The sequence below is a fragment of the Chiloscyllium plagiosum genome, chromosome 15, assembly GCF_004010195.1.
Source record: "Chiloscyllium plagiosum isolate BGI_BamShark_2017 chromosome 15, ASM401019v2, whole genome shotgun sequence".
Lineage (NCBI taxonomy): Eukaryota > Metazoa > Chordata > Chondrichthyes > Orectolobiformes > Hemiscylliidae > Chiloscyllium > Chiloscyllium plagiosum.
This window is the reverse complement of record NC_057724.1, coordinates 45,734,883-45,762,333: the sequence shown is the minus strand read 5'-3', so window position 1 is coordinate 45,762,333 and position 27,451 is coordinate 45,734,883. Positions and strand designations below refer to the sequence as shown.

The window sequence follows — 27,451 nt, the reverse complement described above, 5'->3', positions numbered from 1 at the left end:
ACTTGGGAGAGGGGCATTGGAAATGCGATAGGTGGAAGGAGGTCAAGGTGAGGGTGATAGGCCAGAGTCGGGTGGGGGCAGAGAGGTCAGGAAGAAGATTGCAGGTTAGGAAGGCGATGCGGAGTTCGAGGGATTTGCAGTCCTCACTTTCTCCTCAAAGTACATGACCCCCTCATTCAAAAAACAGAATGGGAAATGACCCTAGTCATGAACTTTGAAAAATTAACAAATAACAAAAAAAGACAAAGATATCACAAAAAAGTCTGTTTAAAACTATGAAACTAAATTAGTAAAGCTTTCAAATAAATGGGGTAGATATTGGCTTTCAATTGTAAAAGTTAACATCACATCATCAGGTTATAGTCTAACAGGTTTATTTTAAAGTACAAGCTTTCGGAGCACTGCTCCTTCATCAGGTAGCTAGTGGGGCAGGATCATAGAACAAATAATTACAAGATCAAAGTATCATACAACTGATGCAATGCTCTGAACAAACCTAGATTACTGTTTAGTCTTTAATCATATAGAATAAGGATGCAGGTTTCAATTGATTAATATGTAAATCCCAGAATGTCTTTCAAGTGACAGCCCTGAGATAACCTAAGGTCTTATTGGTATATATAAAAAAAAGGACATCTCAGCTCAGTCAATGCATTAAAGGAAGAAGTCAGAGTCTGTCTGTATCCCAACCTCGAGTAGAATCAGTCTGACTCAAGGTTAGGATACAGTCAGACTCTAACCTCAAACCTGTAATGCACAGTCTGAGCTGAGACTTCAACTTTTTTTTAAATATACTGATAAAACCTCAAGTTACCTGTGACTTGAAGGAAATTCTGGGATTTACATATTAATCGATCGAAACCTGCATCCCCATTCTAATTGATTAAAGACTTAACAGCAAACTAGGTTTGTTCAATACATTGCATCAGTTGTGTGACACTTTTGTCTTTTACTTTAATTATCTGCCCTTATTATCTGCCCCACTAGCTATGTGATGAAGGAGTAGCACTCCAAAAGCTTGTACTTTCAAATAAACCTTTTGGACTATAATTTTGTCCACCCCAGTCCAATACTGGCACTTCCACATCACTGCTGCAATAGTAATGCTGGTGGATCAACTGCCCATTGGAAAGAAAGATCTGTTGAGCTGTATAATATTTTTCGTTTATTCTCAGTCAATCCATCAGCATTGCTCAGCAACAGCAAAGTACTACAGCAGCTTAACTAATGAGGGGCCAGGACTACTGCTATAGCCTTGGTTTGTAACATTTTGCAATGCAAAGAGTGAGGCCAAAATCAGGTCCAATGAAATCTTGGCAAGAATTTAACATTCACGCCTGCTCACCATTCACTGTCGACTGCATGGCCCAAGTTATTCTGAGGCTAAGTCTCATTTATGTACATCTGGAGAGCTACACATACCAAACTAGCAAATCAATGAAGTTTGACAGTTGTGGAGAGCTTAAAATTGTTGGACCTCTATGCCAAGCCAGCCACCAGCCTACTGACAAATGACAGTGGGATGGCAACATTAGGAAAACCAAGCACATTTGCAGCAAGCCAAAACAGTTTTGCTGAGCAAGGAGAAACATTACTGCTCCTCCTGGGTCCACAGAGATGAAGAACCAAAATAATGGAGATTTTCCTTCAAAACCTATCTACAGAATTCCCTCAACACTGCTGATCAAACTACTCATTGTTGTTTCAAGGTTACTCAGGCAAATAAAGAAGTTTAAAAAAATTCAGATGCACTACTGAATAGTGACCTCTGCTTCCCCATCATTCCAGCAACATAACCTGACCCAGCAATCCCTGGACACATGTCCAAAATCACCAGTCCAACCTAACACAGCACAGCACCAAACCCCCAATTATCCAAATCTGGCCCTACCAGACTTGAGACTTCATGGTCCAACACCATCAACACTCATCGCCTCTCAACACCAACCTGCCATCACCACTTCTTCCTTTCAAGGCCCCTGTCCCTCAATGTGTCCCAAGCACTCAGACACTTACCTGACACCGGACTCCTTCGCTTACCATAGCTTGCTCAACGACCATCGTCTTTAGGGCTTTTACCTCCCGAAATAGGCAGCAAATGTTGTGAAAAAGGGATGCGTCTTGACCTGCAATGTTACTCCAGCATTGAGTGATTTTTCTCCCTTGGTTTCCTCCGATGGACACATCTGGGAGAGGCTATGCTCAGAATCTTGGCTGGAAAAATCATGGACAAGTAAGAGAGCAATTTGAAAGAGGATTACCATTGATCAAATTTGCTCTCTGGGCTGTTAAGCAACACAAGTAAATAGGGTGGATAGGCAGAAAACTGGTAACTGCTCGTGAAGACTATGACTTGGGAACTCTATCTAAAAAGTGAAAGTTGAACCATTCAGGAATGAAATCAGGAAACAATCCTCATAAAAACTGCTATTAGTTTGAAACCCCCCTCCATGAACAAGCACAAGTGAGGAGTGTATGGAATACTTTCATAGGGGAGTGCAGGTACGAAAACACTCCAAAGCACTCAATTGCTTGTCACCCAACTTTAAAGATTCATTCCTCCAAACCCGAAAACAAGGCGGCCAAGTACTATCCACAAGATGCATTACAGCAACTCAGTGATTAGCACTGCTGCCCCACAGCACCAGGATCCCAGGTTCAATTCCAGCCTCGGACGACTGTTTGTGTGCAATTTGCACATTCTCCCTGTGTCTGCGTGGGTTTCCCCCGGGTGTTCCGGTTTCCTCCCACAGTCACACAGATGCGCAGGTCAGGTGAATTGGCCATGGTAAATTGCCCATAGTGTTAGGTGCATTAGAGGGAAAATAGGTCTGGGTGGGTTACTCTTCAGAGGGTCGGTATGGACTGGTTGGGCCGAACAGCCTGTTTCCACACTATAGGGAATCTAATCTTAAAAATAAAACTTACCAAGGTCCCTTCAACAACACCTTGAGAAAGTCTATAGCCTTAAAACTTGTCCTTAAACATTTAGAATAAACTGCAAGAAAAAGCAAAACAAGCAGCTGCAAATTGCCTAATTTGTCAAAAGAATAATCCCGAGAAAGAAGTAAAGTGTCCACCAGGTGAAACCCCTTGCCAAGTGCACCTTTTGATACTATCCAGTTAGATTTTAGAGTTACCTAGATGTCATTATTATAAATATTGCTTCGTGATAATCGACGTATTTAGTAAATGGATTGAAGCTTATCCCTGTACTGACTGCACAGCAAAAACTACTTGCAAAATTCTACTAAGAGAAATTATTGGAATATCAGTAATGGTCTCCTCTAATAATGGACCCCACTTCTGTGCGGAGCTAAACAAGGCACTACGCAAGAGTTTGAATATGAATAAAAAAATTCCATTGTGCCAACCATCCCCAAGCAGCGGGAATTGTAGCAAGAGCCAAAGTACCTTAAAAGGTCAGCTAAACAAGTTGGTAGAAGAAGTGGGCCTTAATTGACTGCAAGTACTCCCAGCTGCTCTTTTTAATATGAGAACCATGACTCAGAAAAAGGCGGGATTCTCAGCGGCTGAACTGAGATATGGAAAGTCCCTGAAGACTCCCTGGTCTACACCATTAACGGCCCAACACCCTGTTGATGTGCATGTCATGGCAAAAGAGATGCACAGGTACCCGATTAAGCTAACCAGAAACTGTTACTTTGAAATATTTGTTTGTTCTCCTCTTAAAATGAACCGTACAGATTGCAGTATTGAGCACATAGTACCAAAATCACTAGTACCCATTGCCTAAGGCACCTATTGCTACGAGACTGCCCACCTATACCTTCTTGACAGAATCCTTTCCTATCCGACCTACCGCCACTGACAGAATACTTTTACGTTTCCTGTGTTAAGGAGCTACTGTAGTTAACAAGACGAGCTGGAAAAATGAAGAAAGACCAAAAATAATATGCATTCCCAATCCTCCTCCTGTTACGAATGGTTTCTTTATTCAAGCTAAATCCCCTGATCCATGTGTTATCTGCTCACTCTCCCATCATTCTGCTTTAGTGTATAAATAGGACTCACCCACTTATGCAATCCCTCATTTGTGATGGAAAAACCCATTTGGTAGAAGCAGTGTGTCGCTGTGTGAAGTGCACTAACAAACCTTAAGGATTCAATGTTAACATTGTTCCGCTGTTAGAATGGTGCATTGAAAGATCTTCCAGTACCCACGACATGGGGCAAGTGGAACAAAAACTATGCAAAAATATTATCAACGACATTGGTCGCACTCCATCTGTTAATATATTTGGACAACCAAACATTTGATAGCACCCACTGTTTACAAGATTCAGCTTTCACTTTGAGTGGACTCATCATTCACTCACAGAAGTGCATTCTTGGAACTCCTTTTAGCTTTCATTGGCTATGCAAAAACAAAGCCTACCCATATTTACCCAATGACTGGTATGGATGTTGTGCCCTAGTATACACCTTACCACTTTTTTACCCTCCACCATGAAGCACCTGAAGTAGATGATGAATGAAACGCCCACCAACATGTGAATCAGTATGGAACAAAAAGTAAAGGAAAAACAGGACTCACACAACTTTTTCCATCAACAAACCTGGTGGTCCAGGTTGCTGGGAGGTCTTATTCCTGGCTAGGGTGTTGAGCTAGCCCTAGATCAGATAAGTGACCTTGTGTATGACATCGAAAAACTTGCCAACTCAACTGCCCACACTTTGAAGCTGGTGAACAAAGAGTCACACGAGACCCGGATGCTTCAGAACTGGCTAGCGCTAGATTTCCTCCTTGCTAAAGGAGGAGGCGCTTGTTCAGTCATTCGCCCGCAATGTTCCGCCCTACATTTCAGATGACACAGATGTTATCAACAAAACTGGTCAAGACGCAGGGAAGATATCTGCACAACAGTTGTCCAGTTCATGTGGATGGAGTGTTACTTGCTGGCTATGGTCGCTATGCAGATGGATCGTGTGGGACGTACTGATAGTCCTTGGTGTCATCCTAGGAATATACAATGTCATCTGTTTATGCATGAAATGGACCATACATTGCTTTTCACCTAAGCCAAAGAGGATTCTGGTTAATCAACCCTTGTCTACACCTCTATCTCCATGCCCAAACTTCCATGCTGAATCCAGATGATGACGCACCAAAGAAGGCACTTGACTTATAAAAAATACAAACTGACTAAATGGACTAACTATATTTGTATAAGCTAAGTATTTGCACTGAAATGATAAAAGGAGGGAGTGAGAAAGTCTATAGCCTTAAAACTTGTCCTTAAACATGTAGGCTAAAATGGAATTTTGAATTATAGAACAGATTTGCTGAACACTAGAAAATAGGCAGGCAGGGCGGGTAAGACAATTAAGAACATTTGCCTTAACATCAGTGAATTGGTAAAAACAGGACACCGAGTGATAACATTCCAGCTGTTCCTTTGTGAAATTAATAACAATGTTTGATTTTGACCTCAAAACAAAATTTGGTATCAAATAACTTCTCTCCCCAAGTATTGTCCTTCACTATTGCCTGTGTAGCTTCTTCACCAGAAGCCATGGTAAGACTGAATTATAATCCCTATATGTCAGTAGGTTCTTACAGCGGATGTCCATACATAACATCTACTGCTCAAGAATTGCCTATAACTGAAGTCAAGCTAATGGTTTCAAACAATATCTTTATGAAAACCAGTATGTAGATCTCTCTCTGCCCCATGGAAACAATCCCATACCTACTTGCCTCACTTCAGAACACGCAGTGCTTTTCTTAACTTTTTGATTGTGACAGTACAGCCTTTGTAAACTTGTGTATAAAAGGTAGTCTGTTTGTGATAGTACAACAGAGTAGCCTGCCAGGGCGCTTGAAGGAAGAGCAATGTCCTATCTCTGGGGTTATTAAAATCCAGTTAGCTTGGCTTATGGGTATCAGTGTTGTAACAGTGACGCTATTAGTAAATGAAGGGGATGATTAAAATCAAACTAAACTGTAAGAGTTTTTTTTAATTCCAGACTACCAAAGGTATGATCTCTGGGACGAACCAAGAGAGGCTTACAGCTAGGAGTTCATAAAGAATTCCCTGGGCCGTCTCAAATCTATACTTTATCAGCCTTCCAAACCCACAAGGACAACAGATTGGAAATACCACAATCTGCAAATTCCCATCCAAGTCACACACCATCCTGAATTGTAACTAAAACTGTTGTTCCTTCACTGTCTTTGGCTCAAAGTCGTGGAACTCAATTCCTGACTGCACTGTGGGTTTACATATTCTGCAGTAACTCAGGAAAAACCTCAAAAATCACCTTTTCAAGGGCAAGTAGGAATGAGCATTTAATGCTAACCCAGCCATTAATGCGCCCAACCTATTAAAGAATTTTTAAAACAAGCAATTGATGCTAGGTCATGTTAGTTTTGCAATATCAGAATTAAAATGGTGTTCAGCAATATCAGGCAAAAGGCCAAAGTCAAGATAAATCACATATCCAACCTAATTTAACTAAATGTCAGGAACAGCCTCAAGGGTCTAAAACGGCCGACTTCTGTTTCTCCATCCAGCTGTGAAAAGTTGCTGGCCCAATTTTATCTTGGCCAGTATAGGGAAAGCATTAAAATAATTCCAGCACTCGCAAAACACTACTTTGGTATTAGCTATAAATGACAACTCATCCCTGAAGTATTTTTTTAAATTTCAAAATGCACATTAAGCAGAAAGTTGAGGAGATAGCAACAAAGAGTCTTTTCTGAAACAACGATCCATGAATTGGAAGGACACACTGTCTGGTCCTCTCAATTCCAACATTTTCTCTACAGTTTAAAAGAATTGAGAACCCTGGGTCATCGCAATCTTCCCAGAGTAACCTTTCATCAGGTATTACTTCCCAGCATTCAATTTCATTTTCAACTCTGTCTCGTTTCCCTCAAGTGACCTGCTGTACTTCTAGTCATTTTCTACAACAGTAGCCTTATCTGCAGCTGCAAATCCTGATTCTATTTTCTAATCCAAATTCAATGTAACCTCATTTCCAATGTTTGTGCTTTTTCTTCATTATACATCATTACCCCCACACAGCACAAATTACATTATCTTTCACCAGTATAGTAAGTGACCAACACAATAAACATCAAATTTTATACTTGTATCACAATACATGAAACAATTAAATAAAATAACAGTATAAAAAAGCTACTCTTCATAGATTATGTTCTTCTTTCATAACATTCTAATATGCTGTTTCATATTTATTTCAAATTAATTCAACTCATGACTATAAACATAAACCCATGAATATAAAATTGGATTTTTTTAAAATGAGATCTTTTTTCAAAATGAAATCTGAAATCACATATGAAATCACCATTTCCCCAAACTCTTCAACATTTCATATCAGAACTATGTCTAAACTATTACATTACCTCATCTTGTTCTGTTATTCATTTTTTAATTTCAAATTCATTCTGGCTATTAGGTTCACTGACTGGACCTGTACTTATTGCCCTGGACAAGGTGGTGGTAAGCTACTTTGTGAAAACTCTAGCCCAAGTCAAGTAGACACATTCAGAGTGCTATTACTGAGAAAGATCCAGGATTTTGACCCAGCAATGAAGTAATGCTAACATATAGTTCCAAGTAAATATGGTGTGTGCTTTGAAGGGAAACTTGCAGGTAGTGGTGCTCCCATTCACTTATTGTTTGTGTCTTTACAGGTGGTAGAGATCACGCATGCCAAAGGTGCTACCAACAGAGCCTTGGCAAGGTAGCGGAGCCCATCTTGTGGACAGTACAGATTGTTACCTTTATGCATTGGTGATGGAGAAATGTTTAAGATGGTGCATATCAAGTGGTCTACTTTGTCTTGGTTGGTGTTGAGCTTCAAGTGTTACTGGACCTGCACTCATCCAGACAAGTAAAGCACTCCACTACATGCCTGGATTTGTGGACAGCCTTTGGAAAGTCAGGTGAGTTACTCACCACAGAACATGGAGGTCAGGTCACTTTCCTCTTGTCTCAATCTTGGAATTCAGATCTTTTGACCATGTCTGGACCAAGGCAGAGCTGAGCAGCCTGACAGAACCCAACTTAGCAACAATGAGCACCATGGCAAACTGTGAAGGTCATGAAATGTTTTAGAGACTGGAACCTTGTATAAAGTGGAGCTCTGTAGGGATCATGTCGGGGCCTTTTACATTTCTGATATATATGTGACCTAGATTTGAACGCAGGAGAACTGATCACTAAGTTGACGGATGAAATTAAAATCAGTGGGGTAGTAAATAGAGAAGACGACAGCCTTAGGTTACAGGAGTATACAGACGGGCTGGTCAGATGGGCTGATCAGTGGCAAATGGAATTCAACCCAGAAAGTTGTGAAGTCATGCACTTGGGCAGGACAAACAAAGCAAGGATATACATGACGACACTGGGAAGCACCAAGAATTAAAGGGACCTTAGCTTGCAAGTCCACGAGTCCCTTAAGATAGCAAGGCACACATACAAAATTAGTTAAGACAGCAAATGAGATACCTCCCTCTATTAGCCAAAACATAAAGTTTCACACCAGGGAGGTCATGCAAGAACAGTGTAGAACATTGGTTAAGCCACACTAGAGCATTGTGTGCAGCTCTGGAATCCACATTATGGAAGGGATGTTATTGCACTGGAGAATGCGCAGAGGAGGTTTACCAGGATATTGCCTCGGCTGGAGCATTGTAGTTACGAAGAGAGATTGGACAGACAGGGTTTGTTTTCCATGGAGTAGAGGAAACTGATAGGAAGGATAGGATTGGGGAATGTATAAAATTATGAGGGGTATAGAGTAGACAGGAAGGAACTTTTCCCCTTGGTGGAGGAATCAATAATATGGGGCATATATCTAAGATAAGTAACACGTGGTGAAGTGAGGATGCGAGGAAATGTTTTTCAACCCGATTGATGGAAATCTGGAACTCAACTGCAAGGGTGATAGAAGCAGAAACTTTCAGAACATTTTAAAAATATTTAGATGTGCACTTGCAATGACAAAATATAGGAAATGCTGGGAAATTGGGATCAGAATAGATAGGCATTTTTGAACAGAATAGACTTTGATGGAATAAACCAACTTTTCACATAATATAGACCTCTTTGGCTATGCCTGCTGTAAGCGATCCCAGGTGATTGATTTCGGGAAAGAAATCCCAAAAGTTTGACGGAATGAGAGATTCTTTTGCTGCCTTTGTGGCAGTAGATCAGATGATCCTACATAGGACAGATGATTTAGAACTGGTTAAACTGTTAGGCACATTGCTGAGATATTTGTATCATCGATAGTCACAGGTGAGGTGCCGGAAGACTGGAGGTTGGCTAACATGGTGCCACTGTTTAAGAAGGGCGGTAAAGACAAGCCAGGGAACTACAGACCGGTGAGCTTGACCTCAGTGGTGGGCAAGTTGTTGGAGGGAATTCTGAGGGACAGGATGTACATGTATTTGGAAAGGCAAGGACTGATTAGGGATAGTCAACATGGCTTTGTGCGTGGGAAATCATGTCTCTCAAACTTGATTGAGTTTTTTGAAGAAGTAGCAAAGAAGATATATGAGAGCAGAGCGGTAGAAGTGATCTATATGGACTGTAGTAAGGCGTTCGACAAGGTTCCCCAGGGGAGACTCTTTAGCAAGGTTAGATGTCATGGAATACAGGGAGAACTAGCCATTTGGATACAAAACTGGCTCAAAGATAGAAGAGAGGGTGGTGGCGGTAGAGGGTTGTTTTTCAGACCGGAGGCCTGTGACCAGTGGAGTGCCACAAGGATCGGTGCTGGGTCCTCTACTTTTTCTCATTTACATAAATGATTTGGATGCGAGCATAAGAGGTACAGTTAGCAAGTTTGCAGATGACACCAAAATTGGAGGTGTAGTGGACAGCAAAGAGGGTTACCTCAGATCACAATAGGATCTAGACCAGATGGACCAATGGGCCGAGAAGTGGCAGATGGAGTTTAATTCAGATAAATGCGAGGTGCTGCATTTTGGGAAAGCAAATCTTAGCAGGACTTATGCACTTAATGGTAAGGTCCTAGGAAGTATTGCTGAACAAAGGGACCTTGGAGTGCAGGTTCATAGCTCCTTGAAAGTGGAGTCGCACATAGATAGGATAGTGAAGGCGGCATTTGGTATGCTTTCCTAAACTGGTCAGAGTAATGAATACAAGAGTTGGGAGGTCATGTTGCAGATGTACAGGACATTAGTTAGGCCACTGTTGGAATATTGCGTGCAATTCTGATCTCCTTCCTATCGGAAAGATGTTGTGAAACTTGAAAGGGTTCAAAAAAGATTTACAAGGATGCTGCCAGGGTTGGAGAATTTGAGCTATAGGGAGAGGCTGAACAGGCTGGCGCTGTTTTCCCTGGAGCGTCAGAGGATGAGGGGTAACCTTATAGAGGTTTACAAAATTATGAGGGGCATGGATAGGGTATATAGGCAAAGTCTTTTCCCTGGGGTGGGGGAATCTAGAACTAGTGTGGATAGGTTTAGGGTGAGGGGGGAAAAGATATAAAAGAAACCTAAGGGGCAACTTTATCACGCAGAGGGTGATACGTGTATGGAATGAGCTGCCAGAGGAAGTGATGGAGGCTAGTACAATTGCAACATTTAAAAGGTATTTGGGTGGGTATATGAATAGGATAGGTTTGGAGGGATATGGGCTGGGTGCTGGCAGGTGGGACTAGATTGGGTTGGGATATCTGGTCAGCATGGACGGGTTGGACAGAAGGGTATGTTTCCATGCTGTACATCTCTATGACTCTATTAGTCCAACAAACACGCTCCCAACAAAGAGGTTTAAATAACCCACAGAACATGCAACAGGTGATATTGGTTGCCTCGTGATAAAATAAGGGCAATCCCACAACTGGCATGAGGTGGGGGTTTTCTACAGACCACCTAATAGTGGTAGAGAGATTGAAGATCTCATCGGCAGGGAAATTCTGGAAAAATGCAGACGTAACAGGGTTGTTGTTATGGGTGATTTCAACTTTCCCAATATCAACTGGAATCTCCTAAGTGCAGGTGGTTTGGATGGAGCAGTTTTTGTCAGGTGTGTTCAGGAGGGTTCCTTACTCAGTATGTAGACAGATCGACGAGGGGAGAGGCTATTTTGGATTTGGTGTTCGGCAACGAGACAGGACAGGTGTCAGATCTCATGGTGGGAGAGTACTTTGGTGAAAGTGATCACGACTGCCTCACATTAAGCATAGCCTTCGAGTGGGAAAGGAGCAATTACCAAGGGAAGATATTAAATTGGGGAAAAGGAAATTATGACATCATCAGATAGGAGTTGGGAAGTACAAACTGGGAGCAATTGTTCCACAGAAAGGGCACAGCAGACATATGGAGACTATTTAAGGATAGGTTTTTGCGCGTGATGCACGAATTTGTTCCTCTGAGACAGGTAAGGAGGGGTAAGATTAAGGAACCTTGGATGATGAGAACAAAGGAACTTCTCGTCAAAAGGAAGAAGGCAGCTTACATAAGATGGAGGAACCAAACGAAAAAGGCTTGGCAAGAAGGATTAGGGAGAACCCAAAAGCATTTTACTCATACATGAGGAATGAGAGTATAATCAGGGAGAAGGTAGGGCCGATCAGGGACAACGGAGGGAACTTGTGTGTGGAGTCTGAGCAGATAGGGGAAGCCCTAAAAGAGTTTTTTGCTTCAGTTTTCACCAAGGAAAGGGAACTTGTTATAAATTAAAACTTTGAGGAACTGGGATACAGAATTGACCAAATCAAGATTGATGAAGTTGATGTGCTGGAAATTTTGGAAAATATTAAAATTGATAAGTCCCCAGGGCCAGACCAGATTTATCCCAGGCTACTCCGGGATGTGAAAAAGGAGGTTGCTAAGCCGCTGGCGAGGATATTTGCCTCCAGGCTCTCCACGGGAGTCGGACCGGAGGATTGCAAGGAGGCGAATGTTGTTCCACTTTTCAAGATGGGTAATAGGGAAATCCCTGGCAATTACAGACCAGTCTTACGTCTGTGGTCAGCAAAGTTGTGGAAAGAAATCTGGGGGATAGGATTTATGACTATTTGGCAAAGCATAGTGTGATTCAAGGCAGTCAGCATGGCTTTGTGAGGGCAGGTTATGCCTCACAAATCTTATTGAGTTCTTTGAGGAGGTGTCAAGACAGATCGACGACGGTCGAGCAGTGGACGTGGTGTATATGGACTTCAACAAGGCAAGGTAGGCTCATTCATAAAGTCAGGAAGTATGGGATACAGGGAGATTTGGCCATCCGGATTCAGAATTGGCTGGCTGACAGAAGGCAGTGAGTGTTGTTGATGGAAAGTATTCTGCCTGGAGGTCAGTGTTGAGTAGGGTCCCGCAGGGCTCTGTTCTTGGGCCTCTGCTCTTTGTAGTTTTTATAAATGACTTGGATGAGGAGGTTGAGGGGTGGGTTAGTAAATTTGCAGATGACACAAAGGTTGGAGGTGTTGTCGATAGTATAGAGGATTACTGCAGGCTACAGCACGACATAGACAGGATGCAGAGCTGGGCTGAGAAATGGCAGATGGAGTTCAACCTGGATAAGTGCGAAGTGATGCATTTTGGAAGTTCGAACTCGAATGCTGAATATGATTAAAGGAGGATTCTTGGCTGTTTGGAGGAACAGAGGGATCTGGGTGTGCAAGTACATTGATCCCTCAAAGTTGCCACCTCAAAATGGATAGGGTTGTTAAGAAAGCATATGCTGCTTTGGCTTTCATTAACAGGGGGGTCGAGTTTACGAGCCGTGAGGTTTTGCTGCAGCTCTACAAGACCCTGGTGAAACCATACTTGGAATATTGTGTCCTGTTCTGGTCGCCCTACTATTAGGAAAGATAGAGGCTTTGGAGAGAGTGCAAAGAAGGATAACCAGGTGCTGCCTGGACTGGAGGGCTTGCCTTATGAAGAAAAGTTGAATAAGCTCAGATTTTTCTCTCTGGAGAGGAGGAGGAAGAGAGGAGACCTGATCGAGGTATACAAGATAATGAGTGGAATAGATAGAGTCAATAGCCAGAGACTTTTCCCCAGGGCAGGATTGACTGGTACGAGAAGTCATAGTTTGAAGATATTAGGAAGGTATAAAGGAGATGTCAGAGATGGGTTCTTTACGCAGAGAGTTGTGAATGCATGGAATGCGTTGGTGGTGGAAGCGGAGTCATTGGGGACATTTAAGCGACAACTAGACATGCACATGGATAGCAGTGAGTTGAGGGGTGCATAGGTTATGTTTCTGTATTTTACATTAGAATTAAACCTCGGCTCAAAATTGTGGGCCAAAGGGCCTGTTCTGTGCTGTACTTTTTTATGTTCTATAAGTACGGATGGGTCTGACGAGTCTCCAGAGTCTCTAATAGGTTGTGGAACAATCTTGCTGCTTTTGGGCCTGGATCCAACTGGAGTCAATTAGGTAGGAATGGCTAATGGTTCCAGACTCTGATAGCCCAATGGAATGTACAAAGCCAAAATTCAATGTGATGTTCATGATCCAGATGATAATACTCAGACTGAGCAATGAGATGTGTGATACATGGCTAGGGCTTGGGAAGAAATATAGCAAACTGGAAAAACAAAGAAAAACTGAAAGGGAAATCAATGCAGTAGACAGGACACTCAGCTCTCGTGTGGAGCAATAAGGGGTCTGGGAGAGGATGTAGCACAGTCAGAAGACAACCACCCTTCTTTGCAGCCAGGACAGGAAAAGCCTTTGAATCACAGCTGTGTCTGCAGTCAGAAAAGAATCACGATTATAATTGTGGACAGCCAGGACATTTTGCTCACAAATGCACTGCCCTACTTTGGTAACTCTGGGAGGGAAGGCCCAGAAGTAACCTTTGAACCCCTTCCCTTTTTCAAAAAAAAAATTGGAGGCGGAGGGTTTACCCAGAACCCCCCTCCAGGAGAATGGAAGTTATGTAGGAACATAAACACCCCAATAGAGAGGAGTGCCTCCCAAATCATTCACCTGGAAATCTACCCAGGCGCCCTTCAAGATGACTGATTGTTGGTGTTATCTCAAACAAATAGTATGCGAGGGAAAATGCATCAGTTGGGAGCCCAAAAGGTAGGAAGTCGGAGATCTCCTCACAAACTTTTTATAGAATACTAAGCCTCCCAAAGATCCTAAAACAATCGATAAGTAAACATCCCTCATGGCATACCCAAAATAAAATTATGTTGATTGGCTTTACCAATCACTTGTGTCAGAAAGGAAACAAAACCTTTCCAAATAGTCTCAGCGAGGATCTGAAACTTGAACACAGGCTGAGATAATTAGTTGTTGTCAGGAACAACCACTTAACAGATGCTCTTAATAACTTAGGTGGCAATAAAATGGCTTCTCAATGCAAGTAACATGACAAAATGGCTTCTAAGCTGCAAATGGACAATTCTACATAAAATGGCTTTTAAGTTAATCACTGCTAATTCTGTTATCGCTGCATGATTGACTAACCACAGTCTGCTTCAATAGAGATTAGCAGACAATGCTCCCTTTACAGCATAGAAATAACTAGACTAGATAAGATATTACTGGTCATCCTAACGGACCTTCAGATGCAGGCGCCATGGCGCCATTAGTGAGATCAGGGTGGCCTGTGTTGGAAAACAAAGTTGGTTCCCAGGAAATATCATTGGACCAAGTAACTGTCAAATAAAGCAGCACCGTGTATTGATTGGTAATTCTCTGAATGTACCATGCGATCTTGGCATGTACCCTTCTTTAAGAAAAGTTTGTTTTAAGCCACGTGAGGAACACAGAAGTGTATGACCTCTGTGCTTCTGGGCACTCTGTGCCCAGCCGTATAAAAAAGACCAAAGTCTTAAAAGTCAGACCGATTGCAGAACTGAGACACCCCACTGGGGGTTCAGATCTTCTTCTGATGCCGTGACTCAGATTCGGTACAGATGAATTGTGGACAGCGGTGCAAGAGCCTCGAGTCCTCCACTACTGAGTGAAGAGGAATTGGTTTGGTTTTCCTCACAGTAAAGTAGTGGTTGACTCGACCCCTCACTGTCTATCGTCTAAGTCCAACACAAAAAGGATTGGCCCTGGTAAGATTTCATTAAGAAAAAGGAGTCAGGGACTCCCACTAACAGGTCAGGAACCCAAATGAGAAAGTACTTCCAGTGAATCAGGGACTCAAATTCGGTCAAATGGTGTTATCTAAATTGATTTCCAAATTGTTCTGTATCGCTATACATTATAATGAGACCATCAAGGGTTTTGGAAAGCTGAGAAGGGTTTGCAAAAATCATTAGTTTTGTTGTCGGGTTGTTGAATAGTGAAGGTCTTAAATCGGGATTATTAAAGGAAGGTTGTTTTAAGATGAGTAAGAATATAGGCAAGACAGAAAGTCAGTCTTGTTCACTGGTGAAACTGAGAGAAGTATCTGGAAAAGTGTGAAAGCATGCGAAAACTTTCTGGCGCCTTAAATAAGACATGGGAGATGAACAGTGGCCACTGATGTCCATAAAAATACTCAATTGGTTAAATCAGCCCAGCAATTGATTTGGCAATGAAACCTGGGCTCAAAAACGAAATAATTGATTGGACTGTGGTAGCAATTGTCGTGAAAGCCACAACGAATCAGTTTTGCGTTCATGGCAGGATATTGCCAACAAATTGGGAATTGAATTAACTCATGGTGGTGCCGTGAAATCTATTGAGGTCCTCAAAAATGAATGTGCTCGAGTCAAACGTCAATGTTCCTATCTGCATCTTGCACCGCCATCACCTCCCCCACCCCCACCTAACCCCAAGTGCATCTTAATGCGCCCTGGTTACTCCAGTACTTGCCACATCAACAAGTCAAATGCCCCCAGCACCTCCTGCCCTAACCCCTTTCCACAGGTTATTCAACCTCCTGCTTATCAAACTGTTGCATCTAATTCTCAAATTCCCGTTGTTCCCGTCGTTCCCCCACCTGGATTCGCCCCCGCTATCACCGCTTCTTCTCATACTCCTCAGATTCCCATTCGTTCAGCAGTTACAGCTCATCCTCAGACATATGCTGCTGCCATGGCCAAGCCTCTTCCTCCACCCCCCTCCTCAGTTTACTGATCCTGTTCTTGGAATACTCGCAGTCAACTAAAATAGAGATCTCACCAATCTTCTAAAAAGTCTCACCATGCCTTGCCACAACTCATTCAATGATCAGAAACCCTGCGGAGTTCCTCTTCTGAGGACTTGGTAGATGAAATACCCACTCTCGGAATATTCCCCATGAGAGAACTGCTGAATCCACAAGCTGGCGCTGCTAGTCAAAATGCCACTATCTGTGTTTACTGGCCATGGAAGCCCTATGAAAATATGTCCATTCACAGGAATGCTCCAGGCCACCACCTGGGGGGGGGGGGGGGGGGGGGGGGGGGTGTGGGGAGGAGAAGAGAGAGACTACCAAGGAGGAGGATATGAAAGTTACCCTCAGGACCCTTTTGACAACTAGGGGAAACTCCGTGATAATAATCACCCTCTGACACGAGAGGCAGAGGACAACTTACTAATTTTTCGCAAAATGGCCCCTTTTCCGAATGACAACGTAACTTTCCTTTGAAGTCTGCGTCTTAGAAGCAGGAACCTATCGTCTTACTTAAAGTTGAAAACAGATGGTATCCCTTTCTGATTGATATGGGAGCCTCGATGCCCTCAGTGAATTCTGACATGAACCTTCCGATCTCAAAGAAGACCCAAAAATTATCTGGCTTTCAAGGAGAAACCCATTGTTATCCAGTTTCTGATCCGGTTCCTATCTGTTTCCAAGGCTATTCCCTGGATCACTGCTTTGTGATTACTATCACATTATCCTGCAATCTAATGGGACGAGATCTGCTGCGCATCTTTCAAATAAAATTTGCCTGTTCCCCTGGTATCCAACTTGATTCTGACTCAGTTGAACGCCAACTATACGTGTCCACTAAATGCCAATGGTGGTCACTTGACCTTGAGCTCCGAAGTTCTATAAGTCATGTCACCCTTGCTTCCGATCGGACAGGCCAAGATCAATCCCTTGCAAGATTTCTTTCAGGGATTTAATTGGTACTGAATGGACTATATAGATCATGGCTCAGGCCACCAGACTGAAGGGTGAAGCAGATTATGTTCAAATACCTGCTCACCTATGGAAACAGGCAGATACCTCAGCCCCCACATTACCCAGAAGGTCAATCTACCTTATCAGGCTAAAGACTTGGGCTCTTTGGTCCACCATGCAATCACCAGGGCTGACCCACATTACTATGATCTGCAAACACTCCAAGGTGAGATGACTATCCTCTATTATTCAAATCCTACCTCTCAGCGCCACACTCCTGCACCATAAAAGCCTGGATGTCCTAGATTTAGTCCACCCTGATGTATGGGCTGAAACATCCTCCCATGTTGGACTTACAGAATGTGAACCCATTCAGATTGCTCCAAAACCAAATGTTACTCTAACATCCATCTGCCAATACCCGCTGAAATAATAGGTGATACCGAGCATCAGTGCTCTAATTGATGACTTTCTCTGCCAAGGCATGCTGCTCCCTTGCCAATCATCCTGTAACACTCCAATTATGGCTGTCCCAAAATCTGGCAAGCCAGACCAGCATAGACTAGTTCAGGACTTAACAGCTATCAACACTATCGTACAGCCTCTTTATGCCCTGGTCCCAAATCCAGCTCATATTCTAGCCTCGGTAGCATCATACACGAAATGTTTCACTGTTGTTGACCTGTAACATGCTTTTTTCTCTCTGCCTCTTTATGAAGACAGTTAGTACCTATTTGCCTTTACTTTTAATGGCCACCAGTTGATGTGGACTCGACTATCTCAAGGCTTCATATATTCTCCGACACTTTTCTCTCAGGCCTTACTGAAACACTTGCGGTCTCTCACCCTCACAGGTGGGACTGCACTGATCCAATACGTAGACAACCTCCTTGTTGCCAGTCTAGATGGAGAATCTAATCGCTCTGATGTAGTCCTCCTCCTCTACTATTGAAATGCCTGGGTTATGTTTTCTCTCCAAAAAAAAGTCTCAATTGCACAACGCAGGTAAAGTTTCTAGGTTTCATCCTGGCAGCTGACTCACGCTCTCTTGAACAGAGCTGCATCACTCCTATTGTCAACTTTCTGGTCCCAACAACTGCAAAATAGGTTCGCTAGGCAGGGTCAACTTCTGCTGACAATGGATCCCTCACGTTGCCTTCCTCATTAAGATGTTGATCCCTTTTACTTCTTACGAAGGTACTTTCGCGCTCTCCTCAGAGGCAAAGCAAGTCTTCAACAAACTTAAACATGCCTTGCCACAAGCTCCAGCTTTGGGAAGACCCCATACACCCCCCCCCCACCATACATGCCTCTCAGGCTATGCGATAGTTGATGACCATGGCTCCGCCCTGGAATCACATTCATTTGAGACTCCCTTTTCTGCCCAGCAAGCTAAACGTTTTGCTCTGATTCGTGCCGGAGGGCAGGCCTTCATGTTAACATTTACACCGACTCTCGCTATGCTTTTGGAGTTGTGCATAATTTTGGTCAGCTCTGGAAAAAGAGGGATTTTGATATCTTCAGGTACTCCCATTTCTCAAATTTGTATGCCTGATTCTCTTGCCTTATGGGTCATTGACTGTTTCCATAATGCTATTCATTGTGGTGCTCGCTTGCCATCTGATCACCTCTTGACCACCTGGTGGCACACTCTACTCCAGCAGATGGCCCAAAGTGTTTGATGCCTCACCTTCCAAAGGCACAACCCGGGCAAGGGTGTACCTTGCCCAGTGGAGCAGACACCCCTCCCTGAAGGGTCCTTCTAAACCCTTCAGCTTGACTTCATTGAGTTCCAAAGGTGTTAGCACTACGTAGGTTTTGGTCATTGTTGATGGTTTTTCCAGATGGGTTGAAGCTTACCCCACTTCCAACTCTTCTGTCAAAACCGTTGCAAATATTTTACTCAAGCAGATTATTCCCCACTTTGGTATTCCCTTTTTGCCTATCTTCTGACAATGGCCCTCATGGTGATACTAATGAAGAATTATGCTCTCATTTTGGGATCGGCCACCAACTACATTGTGCTTATCACCCACAGGCTGCAGGGGTCATGAAGTGTTGTAACCAGACTCTGAAAACGAAATTGACTTCTGAGACAGGTCTTTCCTGGATTAGGTTATGGCCTCTGGTATTGTTCCACCTATGCTGCACTCCTGCGGGTAAAACTCACTTGTCTCCAGCCAAAATTGTCTATGGTGAAGCTTTCCACATGCCTTGGAATGACACCTCCTCCCTTATTCACTTCCACCACATGACTGAGGACATCGTATGTTCTTTCCTTGACTAAAATTTTGCGAGGTCTTCTCTCCTCAGTCTGTACTGCTCATGAGAAGCTCCCCTCCCTCAACAGTGTTCTGACTGTTGAACCAGGCTCCTTCGTTCTCATCAAGAATTGGACACGCCGTGGCCTCCAACCTTGATGGAAAGGACGCTTGTGGACTTCCTCTAGTAAATTCAGGGTAGCATATCCCAATTGTTACAATGGCACAGGATGCACTTACGTGAATGTGATTAAAACAATGGCACCCACCTTCACTATGACATCCCTAATGGCACCTCCATCTTCCCAATTGTGGGATGGAAGGAACTAGTCTGGGACAATAACTGCATCTCTTACCGAAAGCCCCACCTCTTTTTATTGAGCAGCTTTCGCCCTACCCGCCCGGGATGATCATACTTTGTAAATTCGGGGTAGTCACAAAGACAGGTCTGCTTCTTACTGGGAAGCACCCTCCATTATCTATACTAAACCCGGTTGTTATTTTTTCAGCAAAGGCAGAGCCACCAACTTCCTGGTTCTTCATGAACTAGGTACTCCCCATGCTTTAGCTCCAGGGACACTTTTCCTAATTACTGTTCCCTATCTGACTACCAGGGAATGGGGTTGGGGTTTCCCTACCAAATGTTCAGTTTCATCTGAACTCTACGTGCATTGGAGGAGTGCTAAGGCCTTGGGCAACAGTAAAGCTCAGTCTGTGGGCTATGCATTTCTTAGTACTTTTTCCTTAGGAGGATCTGCAGGAATTGTTAGCCATCAAAACTGAAACTATCTTATTTGCGGTCTCACCCTCTTGGGCAACGAGACAACCTCGGCCTTAGCAGGAGTTAAGGACATGAAGTTGCTGGACAATCTTAGCAGATCTTGCAGCATCTGTGAAGGGAAATCAAAGTTAACATTTTGGGTCCAGTGACCCTTCCTCAGAATGAGGATTCACTGTCTGGACAGGCAATATACCCAGCAAAACTCTAATCTACTACTTGCAACACCGTAAATGGAATGGAAGCAATAATAGAAACTAGTAAATCTAATTCAACTGTTTGAGCAGAGAAGAAACAAAGTGGACAAAATGTGCAAAAACTTCACTAACGGAGTTTGGGAATAATGAAGAGCAAGTACTTGACTTGGTATAAAATGATGTGAGGAGATACAAACAAAACAAAGGCACAGGTTGAGATAGTTGCAGAAACTCCACAAACAACCACATGGCCCCCAACCACAAAGTACCAATTCCAGAATTGACAGCCAGTCCCAGAAGACAGATGTGTGCTGATTGAGGACAATAGAATTCTGAATGATAACATACACCAGGAATTGATGTTAAAACATTAGACTTAATAATAGGGTTACCCATATGGTGTATTGATTGAATCAGATTGTATGGAAACTTCAAATGTGATTAAGCAAGGGGCAACGATAATGTGTTAAGACCCTAGTGCAGAAAAATAAAACAGGACAGAAAAGGGAAGTCAAAAAACATAAAAGGAGTTTACTAAATGATATGACATCATAGGGATCAATCAAGATAGTAAATACATTGGGTATTGCTAATGTGGACCAAAAAGTAAAAATGTTTGCAACACACCTGAAGAATATCCTTCGGAAAAGGATAGCAAGTCCAAACTGATTCATATTCATTCAGTCATACAGCATGGAAACAGACCCTTCAGTTCAACCAGTCCATGCTGAACATAATCCCAAATTGAAATAGTCAACACCTACCTGCTCCTGGTCCATATTTCTCCAAACCTTTGCTATTCATGTATCTACTCCAACATCTTTTAAAATGTCACAACCGTACTCACATCCACCACTTCCTCAGGAAGTCCATTCCACACGTGAACCACCCTCTTGGATCAAAAGTGGGGAGTGACGAACTTCTATTTGGTCAAGCTGATCAAGTCCATACAACCATGAATAATTTGGCCAATTTATGTGAACTCTGCTAAGCCTGCATCAAACTGGATCTGGGCTTCAGGAATGAAGTGTACTGAAATTGCAGAAACTGCAACATGAGAAAATCACAGAACAATGAAAGTTGAAACTGATCTTGGAAACACGTGGAGGTTATGGCTAAAGCAGCATGTGGGAACTTCATTCCTGGTGAAGGGCTTATGCACGAAACATTGATTCGCCTACTCCTCGGATGCTGCCTGACCTGCTGTGCTTTTCTAGCACCACACTCTCGACTCTGATCGCCAGCATCTGCAGTCCTCACTTTCTCCATGTGGGAACATGCCAGTTGAAGATGAGCAAACATTGAGGATGAAACCCAGATATAGGATTTAACCACGGCTGAAATAAAAGCTACTAAGAACCTAGGGCAACTCTTATGGAAGCAGGCGTGTGTGTCAGGGAACCAGCGAATGAACAGGAATCCCAATGCTCAGACCATTCACCTCATGTCATAATATATAGTACATTTGCAACTTGTACAGAATACTATCACTCACATTTTACATGTGAACAGATTTATTGTTGTGTTCTACATGGAAGTTGTACATTTTTGGTTCAGTTTAGATGGTTCAGGTTCATCACTCATCATTATTGCTTCACATACGTGACATCACTCTGTTGCTAGACATACTGCAGTTGGCTCCACTGGAACACCCAAAATGCTGCAGGCTGCTTTCAAGCATGGAGTCATATTTCCTTGCAGTACTCATATCGTTGCATGACTTCTGCTTTCGGAACCCACATGGCCAGATTGGCACAGCACAAAAATTCAGTCTTTCCATCAATGCTCCACAGCAGCTGTATATACTTCTGTGGTTGTGATTGGTTTCTTGGGCCCCTGATAAGCTTGCACGGCTCAGACATTAAGAGTGAGCAGAGCCTCATGCCCTGTGATTTTTCTTTGCTCTGTACAAAACTATTCGTTATGTAAATCAAGAACAAAACCACAGGTCTACAGAGAACAGGCAGAGAGGTGGGACTAGTTCAGCTGCTCTTGCAATAATTCCACCTGGACATGACAGGCTCCCTTGTTACTGTAATATGCTGGTTTATATGTATCAGTTCAAAGTTTGTTGCTTATTAATTTGCTTACATTGTCCTGCAGTGACAGTCCATCCAAATCAAACTGAAACATGAGCCAATAAGTTGATAAAGCCTGTTAAGAGCATGCACTTATTTGTAAATTCACTCATGGGACGTAGGTGCCATCAGCTGGCCAGCATTTATTGCTGGCCCCAAGTCACCCTTGAGAAGGTAATGGTGGGCTGTATCTTGAATCACTGCAGTCTATGTGGGCTCACCCACAATGCTGTTAGGGAGGGAATTCCAGGATATTAACCTAGTAACACTAAAGAACAATGATATATTTCCAAGACAAGATGGCAAGTGGCTTGGAAGATAAATTGTAAGTGATTTTCCCATTTACCTGCTGCCCATGTCTTTCCAAATGGAACTGATTGTGGGTTTAGAAGATGCTATCTAAGGATCCTTAGCAAGTTTCTGCAGTGCATCTTGTAGATAGTACATACTGCTGTTACTGAGCACTGGTGAAGTGACCGAATGTTTGTGGATGTGGTACCAATCAAGCCAATATACATGTGGCTTTCAGAAGCAGTAGTCATGCAGCGATATGTGCACGAACGAGGAAATGCAGGTGAGCAGTGAGAGGACCTTCACAACTGATGCTGCGGACCACAGGTCATCAGTTTAAAAAAAATTACCGAAAAGAATTCATTAATTTTGACCACAGAAACAAACGTGATATATCGTGAAAAGACATCATGGGAAACGAATCTCAATTTCAAAATCATTATGCCAAGGTATCATGTCCATGTTACACCAGGGATGAGTATTGAATATGCATGGATATTGAGGACAACCAAAATATGAACCTGCGTAGTGGCTATGAACAATTCACATTTTCAAAATTTGTAAATACATGAAAAATGCCAAAAGTATCAATGCCAGAAGCGAAGGGATCCTCGATATTCACATAATATTGCATCCATTCTTTAGATGAAAGTAGCAACATACCTATTCACAGTGCATTGGGAGGATTACATTCTTGCGACAAATTATTTCTTTAAATTTCCAACTGTTAGGCAACTTAGTTACACAAAGGCCACAACGGTCACCAATGCGACGAGTGGTTTTTCTTTTCATTTGTTTCTCAGAACAGATTTTGTCTTGACAATGGACCACAGTTCACTGGTAAACCATTTCAAGATATGTGCACTAAGTAGGAAATGACCCATATCACATTGCCTACATGCTGCTGGTCACCTGAATATGGATAGTGTGGTGACAAACTACTATTAAGCCTATGATCATTAAGTGTCAAACAATAAAGATAGATACTCACATTGCTTATTGCATTTTCATGCAATAACTAAAAAGGGATTACCATCCTCAACATAACTGACACCAGAAACAAAGTATTTAACCATTAAAATTACACAGGATATTCTTTCAGAGGAAAATGAAAGACATACACAATGAGGAAGTACTGAATTATCAAAACTGGTCAGAGTGAACTACAATCCAATAACAAATACTTGTCAGTATCAGCAAGGGTTTCTAAAATGTGCAAAAATCCAAGATCATGCTTATTGATCTGACATTGTGAAGTCAGAGTGGAAGAATGCATGGCACACAAATCACGCAGAGATATGAAGAACCCTTGAACAAAAATGATTGTGTGATGTTGAGCGACAACAGCTAGAATCCAAACACAGTTGTTGAACAAGTGCAAGATGAAACAACACAGACTTTGCCAGAGAAGCATACATTCACCAAATCAGGATGAATTGCCAATTGTTTAAATGTTATTTAATGTCAAAATGTTAAACTTGAAAACTCTGTGTTGCCAGTTTATATAATTATCAGATTGACAACAAGTACCTATGGAAAAAGTGAGGACTGCAGAAGCTGGGAAAACAGTTGAAGAGTGTGGTGCTGGACAAGTACATCTGGTCAGGCAGCATCCAAGGAGCAGGAGAGTCAACATTTCGAGGATAAGCGTTCCTGATGAAGAGCTTTTGCGAGAAATGTCGACTCTCCTGCTCCTCAGATGCCGCCCGACCGGCTGTGCTTTTCCAGCACCACACTGTTCGAACACCAATCTATGATCAATTATGTAAGTTTACATGAAATAAAATTTCATCTTTTGAAGGGAAATATTGTACTGTTTCACTGTGTATGCCCCGGTATCACTGCATGTCTCTTCAGAATAGAAATATCACAGACTCCATCTTAACTCAGTTACTTGAAACATGATGTACTTACAAGGGAGTTGCTCTTTATAACCTATTAACCCAATATTAGTAAAGACATTTGATGTCTGAGAAGTGTAGGATTGAACTTAATCAAAAATATGTTGAGTATCAATATCTAAAAGTTTCATCGAGGGTTTTTCTCCACGAGCCCAAGCAAATTCTCATAACTCTCTGCTGTTCCTCATTCCACATATACCACATCTCTCTGCCACTGCTTGTGTTAGTGATGGAAGGACTCACCGCTGCCAGATTTTCAAAGATTCCCACCACCGGTGTCATATTTGAACTTTACTTGTGCACCTGATGCACTGCTATTTGCCAGACATTGCTATTGACATTTACTGTTGGAAGAAATGCCCAGATTCGGCAGTCAGGGACAAGTTAGCAATCCAATTTATGTTAACGGACATGGAGATCCGGGTGGACAGCGAGATAAAGAGATCTGTCCTTATTATCCTCAGTTTCGCTACATAACACCACGTCACCAGACTCTGCAGCCTGGTCTGAAGTTGTATCTTGGATCAGTTGATATCTATAATATGGAGGAACTGCCAACAGTATATGAAAGCAGCTTCATGGAGATTCTATGATGATTTTATGATTGCGTCAAATCTAAGGACGGTCCTAATGAGTCTAAGTGGGCAACATTAAAAACAAAGCAACTGAATGTGATAACTGAGCACTCACAGGACACATTTAAACAGGGTTATCAAAACATCAGAATACAGCAGCCTTGGACAAGAGGGCAATGGTAAGCACCTACATGGGCCATGCATATCATTGACCCTATTCAGATATGCTAGGCAATTCTTTTGGCATAAACACACAAGATTGTAGATGTGCAAATAATAATTAGAAATTCCCCTCAACCTGCACTCCCCCCACAAAAAAAAACACTGAACCATCAGTGTCCAAGGAATGATGTGGAGCAGCAAATTATATTTGCAGATGCATTCGATTTTGCTCAAAAAATGCACAATCTGCAGGCAGTCAATCCATGTAATATTTTGTCAATTCTACTTTGGAAATAGAAACAGTCTGACCTCACACAGTCTGCATTGTCTGAGCTGAGATATCACCTTTTGTTATAAAACCTTAAGTTATCTCAAGAAAGTGAATTCAAAGTACTTCTGGGATTTACATATTAATGAATCAAATCCTGCAACCTATTTTGGAAGATGAAAGGGTGTTCAATGTATCATTTCAGTTGCATGACACTAATTTTTGCTATAAATTCTGTGTCTTATGATCTTATTCTCCACAACCACCTTATGAAGGAGCAGCTTTCTGAAGATAGTGCTTCCAAATAAACCTGTTGGACTATAACCTGGTGTCATGTGATTTTTAACAATATCCAAGGAAGGCAGCATTGTCCATGGGTTATTGGTGTGGACAACTTGTGCAGACAATCAAACCTTGGAAAGTGATTCTGACTTTTGCAACTAAGATGACATTTTATAACTCACCTGAAACCATTTGCACTTCACAGTCATTAATAGGAATGATTTGCAATGTTGAATAATATCATCAAGAATGCATGTGGTCGGGATCTTGAGTTGATGCAGTAGGTCAATGTATGAGGTTCACATATAAAATTAGTCAGAGATGTACCTGTCCATGCCGACCAGATATCCTAACCCAATCTAGTCCCATTTGCCAACACTTGGCCCAGATCTCTCTAAACCCTTCCTATTCATATACTCATCCAGATGCCTTTTAAATGTTGTTTTTGTACTAGCCTCCACCACTTCCTCTGGCAGCTCATTCCATGCACGCACACACCACCCTCAGTGTGAAAAAGTTGCTCCTTAGGTCTCTAAAATTTTTCCCCTCACCCTAAACCTACGCCCTCTCATTCTGGACTTCCCCACCCCAGGGAAAAGAACTTGCCTATTCATCCTGTCTATGACCCTCATGATTTTATAAATCTCTATAAAAGTGGAGTGCCCTCCCTCGGGGAAAAAAAATTACTCTGCCCACTCTGGGTGTCAGGGCAACCATCTTTATTTCAAATGCACACTGGTGATCTGAATAAAGATGGAAGGCAACAACACTTCACACAGGACTCTCAAACTAGGCAACACGCCAAACCTTCAAGCTGCTTTTTCCCCACAATTTTCTTATCAACCTTATCACCTTCAATTTTCCACATGATTCCAGTCAACTCATCCATCATCATTTCCTCCGTTTACTCCAGAGTCCGATGCATATAGCCCATCATGCCATAGTTGTGCATAGTTCCCTCATTAAACCAGGTTGATGGTAACTAATGATCCCCATTCCCAGAGTACTTCTTTCTCTCCAGAGCTGAACTGATTGCCACTTTTATACGCCGAATTTCCCCCTTCAATTTACTTTCGCTTTGCATTGCAGCATGCTGTTTCTAATCCGCAACATCAAACTCCTGAGAATCCTACCACAGCACTGGCCCTGATAACTCTCTTGAACAGACCTCATGGATTGACCTCAGTCCACCCTTTCCTACCGCAAATGGACTTGAAAAGCTAGCCACAATTGATAGATAGCTGCACAGAGATCAGTCTGGTCACTCCAACGACTTGCATCTAATCACCAGACTTGTTGCACTGGGGTCTGCAGGTCTGTGGCCCATGCTCCATACTGTAGTGACAAAGACCCTCTGACCCAAGCACCCCAAAGACCCTGAACTGATACTGGATGAAACCCTTCACTTACTGAGCTATTAGCCCTGACTTGACTAAGGACCACACCCTAAAACCTTGAGACTTGACCATCTGGGTGGATCACAAGCAACACACATACCACATATGATACATTAACATAATCAGATAGCAACACATCAATCCCCATGACTGACTACTGTTAATAACCATGACAAGCAGTCTAGCTTTGTGTCTGCATTAAAATGCAAGGCAGAAGTACTATAAGT

General features: G+C 42.5%; 1 protein-coding gene across 3 annotated transcripts in view; it reads right to left on the bottom strand.

Annotated features, from left to right (window-relative positions):
- The window catches only part of LOC122557285 (paraspeckle component 1-like), a 133,504-nt gene that overhangs the window by 46,041 nt on the left and 60,012 nt on the right, over positions 1 to 27,451 (bottom strand). Inside the window, exon 11 of one of the 3 annotated variants that reach the window (XM_043704830.1) lies at positions 2,188 to 2,214. The exons of the other annotated variants lie outside the window; for them this stretch is intronic. Coding sequence (XP_043560765.1) covers positions 2,203 to 2,214 — 12 coding nt within the window. The 3' untranslated portion in view covers positions 2,188 to 2,202. Of the gene's footprint in view, positions 1 to 2,187; positions 2,215 to 27,451 lie in introns of those variants that run through there. 3 annotated transcript variants of the gene reach the window in all.